Source organism: Furipterus horrens, unplaced genomic scaffold (genome assembly GCF_987537825.1).
Source record: "Furipterus horrens unplaced genomic scaffold, mFurHor1.1.pri manual_scaffold_7, whole genome shotgun sequence".
Lineage (NCBI taxonomy): Eukaryota > Metazoa > Chordata > Mammalia > Chiroptera > Furipteridae > Furipterus > Furipterus horrens.
In genome coordinates, this window is record NW_028327177.1 from 117,113,813 (window position 1) to 117,127,346 (window position 13,534).

The 13,534-nt window shown below is 34.8% G+C and overlaps 1 protein-coding gene across 3 annotated transcripts in view; it reads left to right on the plus strand.

The window, feature by feature from the left end:
- CAPN7 (calpain 7) overlaps positions 1–13,534 on the plus strand; it is a 37,931-nt gene that overhangs the window by 13,437 nt on the left and 10,960 nt on the right. For 2 of the 3 annotated variants that reach the window (XM_090284353.1, XM_090284350.1), the window contains exons 7-12: positions 5,184–5,310; positions 6,061–6,146; positions 7,344–7,437; positions 8,215–8,361; positions 9,701–9,807; positions 10,672–10,792. In XM_090284353.1, coding sequence (XP_090140479.1) covers positions 5,184–5,310; positions 6,061–6,146; positions 7,344–7,437; positions 8,215–8,361; positions 9,701–9,807; positions 10,672–10,792 — 682 coding nt within the window. The remainder of the gene's footprint in view (positions 1–5,183; positions 5,311–6,060; positions 6,147–7,343; positions 7,438–8,214; positions 8,362–9,700; positions 9,808–10,671; positions 10,793–13,534) is intronic. The other variant, XM_090284351.1, reaches the window with a different exon arrangement.

Consider the following 13,534-nt stretch of genomic DNA (forward strand, 5'->3'; position numbering starts at 1 on the left):
AATGCTTGTAATCTAATTAAAAAGGTAGAAAATCATACATACAAATATAGATATTTTTCTTTTCATGTTTTTATAGACATAGAAAAATGTAAAGATACAGCAGAATGTTTAGCTTTTATTGATAGGTAGCAAAATTGGATGATTTAACTTTTTTAGAATGCTTAGTTTTTCAAAATTTCTTCAGCGCACATTATGTAATCAGAAAACATGAGAGTTGACTGTTTATCATATGCAGAATATATAAGGAATAAAAAAGCTGCTTTCTTGTTTCTGGTGTTTCACTGTTCTTATATGGGCAGAAGTTAGACATCTCAAAGTCAGTAAGTTTATCAATCTAATTTCTTCACTCAGCCAACCATGTGATGTTAGTTATTGATTAGGATCTAAGAAATTTTTATATCTGTGAGAGGCTTTACACATTGTTGTTAAGAGCACAGATTCTAGAGCCAAGCTGTTCAATTTCATGCCCTATGTGATGCTGCACACATTTATTAATCTGCCTCAGGTTTTAAAATAACGATAGAATCCACCTCATACTGTTACAATGATAATTAAATGAGTTAATAAAATATAAACCATTCATAATGGTGCTTGTTATATAGTAGGCACTACATAATAAGAGTTAACAGAAAAATGATTATTTCATTAAATACTAAAATACTAAATTATATTACCAATTTGGCTGTACATTTCAAATACTTTATAAATGTTTATACTCCTTTGACCAGTAATTTCACTTTAGGAAACATTCTAAAAAGGCATTTGCCTGTATTATTATTATTGTGAAAAATGTGAATTATTCTAGTATTTTTTTTTTTGGAGTGCAAGGTTTCTTAAATTAGTTTTTCCTAAATTTGTCTTATTTTTCCTGAATGTTTTTCTTACTGAAAGAACACAGCCTGAAGCTTTAACAAACCAGCTGGAATAACGCAACCTGGATAAGTGTTGGTCTGCACATGAGTCATCAAACATAACGCACTCTCTGGCCTGGCCTCCATGTAAATCCAGTTGGCTTTAAAGCCTGTCTAAACAGAAAACAAGCAGAACACATCATGTTATTTCTAGTTTCAACTTGAAACTTCAAATTCACCCTCATCCGCCTCCCCACACTCTCCCCCTCCACAACACACACAAATTTTTTTAGAAGAAATGGTCGTTAAAGACCGAGACAGTTTCATAAGAACTGGCTTAACTCTGCAGCCAGCACTCAAAGTGATTGTTGGCCTCGCTCACTGGCAAGCCAGCTGGAACTCTTGAAGCATGACAGGTAGAGAATGAGTAGAAGATACTATGTTCTTAAATGGTCTATTCAAGTAGAGATATAAACTTGTAATGCCAATCTTTGTAATAAATCAAGATAGTAAATTATATTTATAGTGCTCCTACAACAGAATAACCATAAGAAGAATGTTATACAGCCACGTACAATCAAGTTCCCAAGAATTAAATAACATGAGAAGGTGCTTATAATATAATTGAAACAGTAAAATATAATACAGTACTAACTCCCTTAATTTAGTCATAGCACTTGTCACATTTGGAATTACACATTTTTGTGTGTGATTACTTGCTCAGTGCCTGTCCACACTAGAGGACAAGCTGCATTGAGGACAGAAAACATGTATTTTTTAAGTAAGCTGCACTCCAGTGCCTAGCACAGTGTGTGACGTACAGTATTATTGGTTCTCAGTAAATTCTTACTGAATTACATTTGGAGGAAAATCAAGAATAAATACTAAAATTGATTGCCCTAACTGGCAAGATGTTTTCCTTTCTCATTTTCTAGATTACTTTATGGTGAGAATAAGCAAAAGAAAAGCAACAGTAAACATTTAAGTTCAAAGATAACAGACTAATGAGAAAAGGCGTAACAATTTATGAATCTTTGGTAGAACCAGTGATTTTTTTAAAATTTTGTCTGTTCTGGTCATGTATTACAATAAAAATTATGTTCATAAGATATTTTTAATATCTAAATTTATAAGCAAAACATTTAATTCAGGAATTTAGTTGTGACTTGAGAACAAATATTAAGGAGTCAAGTTTACTTTGTATTATGGTTCACATGGCAGGTTAATAATACCAAGTAGTTAGATTATACATTTGAATTAGCCTTATTTTTCCCCCCTCAGCATTTTGTGGTGGCTGTCTTTAAATTCTTATAAATTCACTCAGCTCACTTTCTATTTACAATCACCTTTTGATACTACACAGGTACCAAAATGTTACCCAGACACTAATGGTTCTATGTGATCTATGGGATGATTATCAAAAAAGTTTGAGAAGTGTTATATACCATATTCTCTTGTCCTTTTAAGAGATTTACAATAACCATTGGTTTATTCAAAGTTTAGAGATGTCCTCCAGTGCAAAAACCAGTACTTCAACCAGGAGTTTGCAGATCTCACCTAACCACAGAACCTTCTTTCTCCTAATATCTGTGAACATTCCTTTTTTTTTTTAAAGTATATTTTATTGATTATGTTGTTACAGTAGTTCCAGTTTTTTCCCTTTGCTCCCCTCTGCCCAGTACCCCACTTCCCTCCAGTAATCCCACCCCCCCTTAGTTCATGTCCATGGGTTGTGCATATAAGTCCTTTGGCTTCACCCTTTCCTATATTATTCTTAACTTCCCCCTCTCTATTTTGTACCAACCTATTATGCTTCTTAGTCCCTGTACCATTTCCCCTTTTCTCCCCCCACCCCCAGCTGATAACCCTCCTAATGATCCCCATACCTCTGATTCTATTCCTCTTCTGGTTTGCTTAGTTGGATTTTGTTTTTATTTCTTAGATTCAGTTGTTGATAGTTGTGAGTTTGTTGTCATTTTAGTGTTCATAGTTTTGATCTTCTTTTTCTTAAGTAAGTCCCTTTGACATTTCATATAATAATGGCTTGGTGATGAGGAACTGCTTTAGCTTCACCTTGCCTGGGAAGCACTTCATCTGCCCTTCCATTCTGAATGATAGCTTTGCTGGATAGAGTAATCTTGATTGTAGGTTGCTTTTCATCACATTGAATACTGCTTGCCAGTCCCTTCCTGTCTGCAAAGTGTCCTCTGAGAAATCAGCTGATAGTCCTATAGACACCCCCCTATAGGCAACTCTCTGCCTCTCTTTGCTGTCCCCAGGACTCTGTCTTTATCTTTCACCTTTGGCATCTCAATCTTGATGCCCCCTGGTATGATCCCCTCTGGGTCCAGCTTCCCTGAGACCCTCCACGCTTCCCGGACCTGTATGTCCATCTCCTTCACAAAATTTAGGGAGTTTTCCTCATTTTTAAAAATTCTTCCTTCCTCATTCTGCACTGGTTGACTGTTTATTTTTTATATTCCAAATCATTGATTTGAACCCCAGTTTCCTTCCCTTCACCATTGGTTTTGTGTGGATTTTCTTTCATTTCACTTAGCATAGCCTTCACTTCTTCTCTTAAGCGTGCCATACCCAAGCATATCTGTCAAGCCTGTGAGCATCTTTATCACCATTGTTTTGAATTCTGCATCTGTTAGGTTGTCTATCTCCTGATCTGTTAGGTTGTCTTATCTCCTCTTCACTTAGTTCTCCCACTGGAACCTTGATCCATTCCCCCTTTGGGGCCATACTTCTCTGTCTCCTCATTCTGACAATCTCCTGTGCTTGTTTGCCTCCATGTTCCAGGTAGAGCTGTCCTTCCTGTTCCTTTGCAAGGGGCAGAGCCTTAGGTAGTCATCAGTACAGGGCGACCTATTTCACCACGTTGTGGCACGGGGTGGGGGGGGGTCCAAGAGGGAACAATGCCACCTGCCCAGCACTTGCCCCTTTTCCAGGCACCTCTCCCACTTCCACACCAGACTGGTGCCCCTCTAGGTGCTGCCCTGGTTGTCGTTTCCAGAGTGGGTGGGTCTGTGGATGTTCTAGGTCTGTGGGGGCCCTTTAAACAAGTGGACTCTGCTAGAAACCGGCAGTTTCTGCCTCCACCGCAACCCCCACTGGTCTGCAGAGTCAGAAACAATGAGGCTTGGTTTTCCCTGGTGCTGGGACCATGAGCTGCACAGTCTGGTGAGGAGCTGGGAGCGCTCCCCAGGTGTCCCTCCTGACTTTTTAAAACATGTGACTATGCTTTCTGCTGGCCTACTGCTGCTGCTGCCGCCACACCATGTCCTCTCCGCCCCAGCTCTGCCCCTCCTACCTGTCTGGATGAGTATTTCTTCTTTATATCTTTGTTTGCTGGACTTCCATGCAGTTTGATTTTCTGGAACTTCTGGTTGTTTCTAGTTTTGAGGTAGTTGTATTCCTTCTTAGTTGTGGAGGGAGACGCAGCGTGTCTGTCCACACCTCCATCTTGGCCGGAAGTCTATTGTGAACATTCTTTTAAAAAAAGAATGTTACACTTGTTTTGATTTGCATTTCATATACTCTATACGATCCTAGAAATCTTTTGAAACCCAAGGATATGTTGCCCTTGCTCCAGAAGAGGTTTGAGGGAACAGTAGATCTTTTTTTTATTTTGTACTTTGCATCAATTTTAAAGAAATAATACACAATATATTTGCCAAAACATACAGTGAGTAGAGGGTAATGAATAAGAATGGTGGATTTGGTACCAGAGGCCTGGGTTCAAACACCAGTTCTGCTACTGCCTAGCTATTTGACCTTGGCAGGTTATTTAATCACTTTAAGCCTTTTTCAAAAATATTTGCTTTAATAGAATTGTTTTGAGGGTTCCATGAATAATATATGTAAAGTACTTTAGTATAATGCCTGGCATGTGGTTATTAACTCAGTAATTAGCTACTCATTATTAGCCTTGCAGAGAAGGGTTATCAGGAGCCAACATAAAGATCTGTAGCTTCCTAGGTTATTTTGAATGAATCAGCTTATATTTTGTTAATGGCTCCATTTTATCAAAACTGGATTTATTGAATATAACCATGCTATATTAAACTTTAAAATTATATTTTTAAAATAAATATAAATGAATTTAAGTTGCTCTTCTGCTTTCAGTTACTTGTTTTGTTTTGTTTTTTAATTGGGAGAATGATCAGATTAAGTATAAAGAGCCATGTTAAACCAGATAATTACTTTCAGATGACATAAATATAGCTCTGATCACTATGCCAAAAATAAGCAATTTAATTTTGGTTTTGAGTCACCATTTAAGATTAATTTTATTGTTGTTTTTTAATATTATTTTTATTATCTCAGTGATAGATTAAGCAAGCTACCATTATCACCTAAACAAAAAGCTATGTTTTCCAAATGGGTACGCCCGGAAGAGCTTAGCAACAATCCTACAATGATTTATACTGTATCCAGTTTCAGCATAAAGCAGGTAAACATTTATCTTACATAGTTTTATATGAAAGCTAACATTTTTAAATAATTTGAATATAATTTGACTTTTTTCTTAGATTTTTATTATATATTCAGATGCATGACACTTGGACTTAGAAATACTGAGATGATAAAAGTATAACTGTTTTGAACAATCACAGATTTTTTATATAGACCCTAATTATTGATACATGCTTACAGATGAGAAAGTTGAGAATGCAAATTTCACCTTTGATAAGAATAGATATAAAAGAAGGAAATCGGGCTTATTTAAAACACTTTAGTGTTGAAACAATACCGTGGCTTTATTGCAGACTTCCGTTAAGTTTTGCATTAAAATCACAAATGTCTTCCACATTAATGTAAAATAATGATCCTGAAATACTGTGATTCTAGAATCTTTTCATATACATATTCATTTTTATTGGTAATAAACCAACTTTAAAAATATTTTTATTTTTGTCATTAAAAGAGTGTGATTCAGTAAATATGCTTTTATTCGTGTAAGGAATGCATCATCCATATTTAATTATTCTAAATTAACTGTTGAAATACTCTGGTTTTTCAAGGATTTATTTGAACAAAATATGTATGAGTTGGAAGTATGGCATTTCTATTTATATCCTACTCAAGCAATAGTCAAGATATTTAGTATAAAAAGTCAGGTGCTAGGTGCAATGGTTAAATATTGTGGAAATGCTGAAATTACATGACTGAATGAAATATATTAATAAATTCTTATTAACAGACAATAGTGTCAGATTGTTCCTTTGTTGCATCACTGGCTATTAGCGCTGCTTATGAAAGGCGATTTAATAAGAAGTTGATTACCAGGTAAAATTTTATATTTGTTCCTTTAGCCCTTTTCATATAATTGTTACTTAATTAGGAATTTAAAAGTTAGGCCTTACTGGCACAGAAAGTGAAGACTGTACCACTCAGAATATTATGGCCCTGTGTGTTAAGCAGATGATTTGCGTATATGAACAGATTTGCTAAAACAGTGTAAGAACACATGTATGTGTAGTTAATATATGTCGAATAAATATTTTTTGGAATCAGTGAAAGTGGTCTAAGTAAAATTATGTCATTTTTATAATTATACTATGTGGTAGCCACTAGCCACATATGAATATTGAGCACCCGAAGGCTAGTCTGAATTGAGATGAGCTGTGAGTATAAAATGCATCAGATTTTGAAAACTTCGCACACCAAAAAAATGTAAAATTGGCAAAATATCTCAAATTTTTATATTGCAAAATCAATATTTTAGAACTGTTGGATTAAATAAAATATATTCAAGTTAATTTTACCTTTAACTTTTAATATAAAATAGGTAATGTGAAATAACATTTCTTTTGGCTGGAGCTGCTTTAGACAGTAGAGAAATGTTACTGAAATTGTTTTTCTTTAAGTTTTTACAAGTTTTATTAGCTTAAAATCATTCACTTTAAAAATTAAGCTTTATAATTTTTTCATATAACTTTTCCTGAGTGGTTTTTGTGTGTTAAGTCCTGAAAGGATAAAGGTGAATTAGACACTTTAGTTTCAAGCTGTTTCCCATCCTGGATAAAAATCATTTAAGTATATAATATGCAATGTGTGATAGAATTGATACTGATTGTTTTTACAAATATCCTAATGCATAATTTTGTGTCATTTTTATCAGAGTCATTTTAACTTTAACTCTCTGTCGGAGTTGTAGTTAGTTGCCTTAGGTGTGGTTAATTGAAATGGGCTTCTCTTTACTTCCTGGGGTCATTTCTAGGTTACTTTAATTGGTCTAAAACATATCCACTTAATTTAAAACTCAGCATTTTTCTTAATATTGTGAAATTTATGCCATGCTATGTGCTCTCATAGGATACTTTAAAAAGCACTTTGATTACAGTGAAATTTTTATCTAGGACGACTACAGAAAAGATTCTCATGCTTATTTTTATAAAATGCATATGTCTGAATATGATATTCTGCAAATAGTTATATTGAATATTAATGTTGCTCTTTCAATATTTATTTTCTTTACAAAAGCATAATTTACCCTCAGAATAAGGATGGTGAGCCAGAGTACAATCCATGTGGAAAGTATATGGTAAAACTTCACCTCAATGGTGTCCCAAGAAAGGTGAATAATGTCTCTCTCCAACTTACCCCCTTCTGTCTCTCCCTTCCCCACCTTTGAATATTGAGTAGGATCATTAAGAAATGTTACTTATGTAAACACTTTAAAAACATTTAAACATTTTGTTGATTTTGAATCTGTGATATTATACATACTGCTATCATTAACATATATTAATAATTAAAAATAAAAATTATGCCCTGACTGGTGTGGCTCGTTTGGTTGAACATCGTCCCACAAAGGGAAAGGTCGCCGGTTCATTTCCCAGTCAGGACACCAGTCGGGGCACATATCAATACAAGAGACAACCAATTGATGTTTCTCTCACACATTGATATTTCTCCCTCTCCTTCTCCCTCCCTTCCCCCTCCCTAAAGAATAAAAATAAATTTTAAAAAATTTTTTTAATAAAAATAAAAGTCATGACAGTATAAAGGTTTTTTTTAATGGTTTTGGGAAATTTTATAGAAAGTTCCAAAAAATAATTATTTTAGATATAATGTACATTTCTAGAATACCTAATAATTTTGATGGTAGATTCATAACATTTAACATCCAGTTGGCTAAAAATTATTACCTGACAGGGATATTAGCCTGTAAACGTGAATAAAGACATTATATAACATTTTGATCAAATTCTAGAGATAGGAAACTATCATTACCTTAATAATAGGCATATCATCATGCCTTTTAATTTATCAGTATGAAAAAGATTTTTTTCATAGAAAAGATTTTAAGATATTTTTACCAACTGAGGAAATTAATGTTATCTTTCCCCAGGTGATAATTGATGACCAATTACCTGTTGATCATAAGGGAGAGTTGCTCTGTTCTTATTCTAACAACAAAAGTGAATTATGGGTTTCCCTCATTGAAAAAGCATATATGAAAGTAATGGGAGGATACGATTTCCCAGGATCCAATTCAGTAAGTAATAGGATGATCCAGACACAGACTTATATTATTTTATATGACTATTTTAAATTTGAAAAATTATAGCTGCTATTTTGTCTAAAGGAAACAAATCAGATTATCAACATGTTGATCAGTCTCCTTACTTTGGGAGTGCGTTTTTCCTTTTATAAGGCTAGCACAGTGTACAGTAAGTCCTCACTTAATGTCTTCCATAGGTTCTGCAGCTTGAAGCAGAATGATGTATAATGAAACCAGTTTTATTATAGACTAAGTGATATAAACAAGAGCCCAGTTTCTACATCATCTCATGAACATTATAACAAAATGACATTCTGTATACATTATGCTGTATAGATTCAGTATTCAGGAAAGCCTAAATGTATGTGTCTGCTGTTATGTTGGGATACAGGGCAAGCTAAACACAGTGTACATTTTCAAAATAGCCACTTCAGATCAAAGGGATGTGTCATATTGTCATCCTTATACATAGCTTTTTGATATGTAAATTCAGGTTCAAGGTGTTTTGTTCGTTAGTTTTTCCCAAACTTAACACAACCTGTAAAATTGAGGTCTGTGCCAATGTCTTTTAGTTGTACAGGTAAACTACTGGGCTTACGCCAGAAATTAGATTAGCATGACTTTGAATTATAACACTAACCAGCCTGTAGCCTTAGAGAATGTCTTTAATCTTTCTTATTAACCTCTTGTCTGTAATATGAGAATAATGCCCACCTCTCAGAGATGTAAAGATTAAATGATGACATATATGCATTATCACCCATCATTTGTACCTGGATAATTTCCTTGCCTAGTACCCAGCCTCCTTCATTCTTCTGGTTCTTATAATGTTAGTCAAACAATGCATAGGTCATTGGTAAATGCAATAGGATATTAAGATTTCTTCCCCACCTACATGCTCAATTGCTCTGTCCTTCTAATATTCTTAGTTAGCTTTCTAATCTATTGACTGTTGATTTACCAAGTGCAGCTTAGAGAGAGAATGAAAATACATATAAAACATTAGAAAAGTAACTGTACTATTGTAAGAACTTAAATAGTGATTATCATCATTATTATTAGAGCATTTTTTCTGTTATATGTTTTGTGCTTTCATATTATATATTCAGGAAAAGCAAGAGAGATTGTAAGGAAAAGCTAAGTTTATGTTTAAATCTAGGTAAGAATTTGAGTTAAGTAAGAAACTTATTACTTACAGGAAACAACTTACTACCTTCTGGTCTATTCCTATCAAAATCATTATATCAAATCCGTGAGATTTAACAGTTACCCTGAAGGTGTATTTAGAGCTTGAAAAAACCGTTGACAGTCCTGAAATGTGTTTATGTTGCAGAATATTGATCTTCATGCATTGACTGGGTGGATACCAGAAAGGATTGCTATGCATTCAGATAGCCAAACTTTCAGTAAGGATAATTGTTTCCGAATGCTTTATCAACGGTAAACATTTTTCTCTTTCTCTTGTTTTTCATAGTAAAAGAGGCTGTTTTGAAACTTCATGTCTTATTTATAGTAGATATTACAGAGGCTGCCATTTTCAGTTATTAGGGAAATCGTATTTTTAAAAGACTTAATTTTATGTACTTGCTACAGCCAGCCCTCAGTTGTCCTCACTGACGGATGTACAAAAGGTACAGTTAATACAAGTTGTAGATAATCTAAAACATTTGAATCTGGAATATCTAATATGGGAAAATTATGTTGTACTTCTTTAGTACTTAGCAGTTTGAGGGATGATGAGAAGTCTGAAAACAAAGAGGAAAAGGGCTTCTGGATAGTTCACATATAGGTGGGGGAATGGCTGTCGCTCTTAGTTCATTTCAAGATTCTAGGGCAGCAGGTAGATATATCCCCCTTTACTTCAAAACAGTGTCTTTAACATACAGGGACTAGAAAATTGTCTATATAATAATACACATTCATTAATGAAACTAGAAAACTCAATGATTTGATAAATAAAATGACATCACTTTGAGAGACGTGCATTTGGCATTTCATGTCACCTTTATTTGTAAATCATTTGAAAATTTAGCATTTGCTTTCTTTATTGATAGTTTCTATCTAAGAATTAGGTTGTCTAAAACTCGGTGGGGTGGGGGATGTGATAATTGATCGGTGTACTGTGAAATAGAAATATAATACTTGTTCAGGTCCTTCAGTGGGTATCTGGAATACCTTATTTTTAAAAAGATTTCAAATTTGTGCAAATTTTCATGTGAGCCCTTAGACTAGAGGAAAGATGGTGTGGTCTGAGATTATGAATATGTTTCACTTTCATTCTTTGTCTACTGGGGTGATTTCCAGATTTCACAAAGGGGATGTCCTCATCACTGCATCAACTGGAATGATGACTGAAGCCGAAGGAGAAAAATGGGGTCTGGTTCCCACACATGCATATGCTGTTTTGGATATTAGAGAATTCAAGGTTTTACCTTAAATTTTTTTCCTCTTGTTTTTCTTGTTTATTAATAAGATTACAAAGAATCCCAAAGTATATTAGACTTGAATTCTGACAAATCAAGGTTTAGGTGAAGTTTTAAAATCATTCCACCTGTTACACTAAACAGCTTGACCTTTTATTGGAAATTATGAACTAAAAAGATGGCTAATGACAGTGACAGTGTAGATATTGATGACAGAACAGAAATGCTATATGCCTCTTTCTCTTTCCATAAAAGTAGCAGAGTTGAGGTGAACAGACACCCTCAAGGCTCTGGGCAGCATGTTGGTGTTGGAGATAATCACAGTGTTAGACTCCAGGGCGTAGGAGACATTCAGTAAATACTTGTGAAAGGACACAGAAGAGAAGATACTATGAATAAGAAACATGCCGGTGGGTTTGCAAGTGTTTTTCTTCCTAGTAGCCCTTGTATGCTCTTAGGCCTTTCAGACCCTTTCTCTGTGCTCAGATTTTGGAATGATTGACCTCATTACTTCTCAGGATTAGAAAATACAAAGATTATTAAGGAAGGACTCTTTTCCCCTAATGATATGGTACTTAAGCTGTACAGTCACTGGGAAGTTTAACGAGCAGTATCTTTCAATTTCCCCTGCTTATATTTGTAGAAAAAATTTATGCTCCATCAGTAGTAACAGTGTACCACTGTTTATTAATTAAACTGATTTCCTTATGTAACACATAGAATTACATGAATTATGAAGGCAGCAGGGACCTACTGCAACATTTAAAAATTTATAGTCTCATGGCTTTCTAAATAAGCCAGTCATTGTGGCACCCCCAACCATACTGTGTGGAATTGTGTCTTCCTTTAAACTTGGCATAAAAATTTACTTAAAGCAAAAAATATAAAAATTTATGTGAATTGAATTAACTGAGAGCTTTATTTTAGAATGTAATTTGCCATAAATAATCAAAACATTGGGAAGAAAAGTCACTCTTACTTCTGTGTATGTGTTATTGTTAGAACATTCTTTGGTAGGTGTGATAGGTGACCAATATTGAAGAAGTGACAAAAGATTTAAATTTAAATAGTGAAACAGGCAATATGAAAGTAAGCTTGAGTTGGAGGAAAGTTTCTGTGATATATCATTTACTTGGAATAATGAGACTGTGCTTTGAATGATCAAAGGAAACTAAACAAAAAACATGTTTATGAGAAAATAGGCACCCCTGGATTGACTTGAGAATAAAGCATTTAAAAATTGCTGATTGCCAGTAAAGTAAGAATTTGAAATGTCAGCCTTTTTAGTTAAAACCAGTGGCCTTTTTTCACATATGGAAGTTATTCTGTAAAGATTAAGTAGAACGTGTCGGTGGAGTAAACTGTGGCCCAGTAACAGGTTTCTTAGCTGCGCTAACGCTATCACATTCACATGTAATTCTGTGAACGTTACTGACCCAGCTTGAGCAGACATCTCACAGAATGAAGTTGACCATAGTTTACTTTTGTTTACATGAACTCTTTGTAGTCATAGTTGATCTTTACCTAAAGGCTTCTTCATGTGTTAAAATTTATGGGAATTTTCTCCAATATCTTTGGGTATATATTTTAGGTCTCCTGGGTTCATTATTTTTATGTCATTTTTCTTGTCTGAAATTCTTCCTTAGTTCTGACTCCTGTTTAAAAATATTTCCACAGTTATCTCATTCAGACATTTACCTCTGGAACCTCTTTTGTGCAGATAGAACTCATCTTTGACTAAAGCTACTCCCAATCTTCAGTCATCCATCACTTTCCTCACTTTTAAGATTTTATTGATACTTTAGTGAAGGTATTATCCTGCTTGCTTCTGACCTTTGCATATTCTAAGATCTTCATTTTAGTCTTCACGATCCTCCTCTTGGTCTTTTTTTTTTTTTTTTCCCCTCCTCCTTGATGTAATGTTCCGTAGGCTGCTATGAAGGTATATCTCAGTTTCAAGACCAGACATGGCTTATAAATGGATTTCTTAACCTCCCCAAGACTTCTGCTGTACTGCCGCTTGGAAATGACTTTGGAAATGAGTTGTTTTGTAATAAACCAGATTCTTTTAGCTTTCTGGCATATGTTTTCCTATCCAGGGCCCTCTGAACTGCTGGTTCTGTATCCACACAAAACCTACAGCCAGATATTAGTGTCCTTGAATGTCAGCGATGCCTGGAACCTGCCTCTGAAAAGCTTAGCAGTAATTTCATCTCCTTTTAAAAGAAGTGATAGAGTCCTGAAATAAAGCAGATTCCCTACTCATGTAGAACTAGGTTTTATGAAAAGAAAGAATTAGAGTTCAGTGTCTGATGGCTGATGTGTGGCGGGGGAAGTGGGTGAGGCACAAGTGTTATAGAATAAATTGAGAACAGAAATTGTATTAATGAAGATTCTAGGGAATATAGCTCAAGATAAATGAGTCTTGCTTATGTCCAGAACTCACATCTGTCCCAGGTCACAATTTGCCACATTTAAAATAGCAAAGGAATGAGTATTTTTGGGTTTTTTGTTTGTTTGTTTGTTTTTTAAGTTCCCCGAACAGTTAGATTTATGACATCATTAAAAGAAGAATGCATGCCTTGGCTGGTGTGGCTCAGTGGATTGAGTGCCGGCCTGCAAACCAAAGGGTTGCTGGTTCGATTCCCAGTCAGGGCACGTGCCTGGGTTTCAGGCCAGGTCCCCCAGTTAGAAGTGTACGAGAGGCAACCACACACTGATGTTTTTCTTCCTGTCTTTCTCTC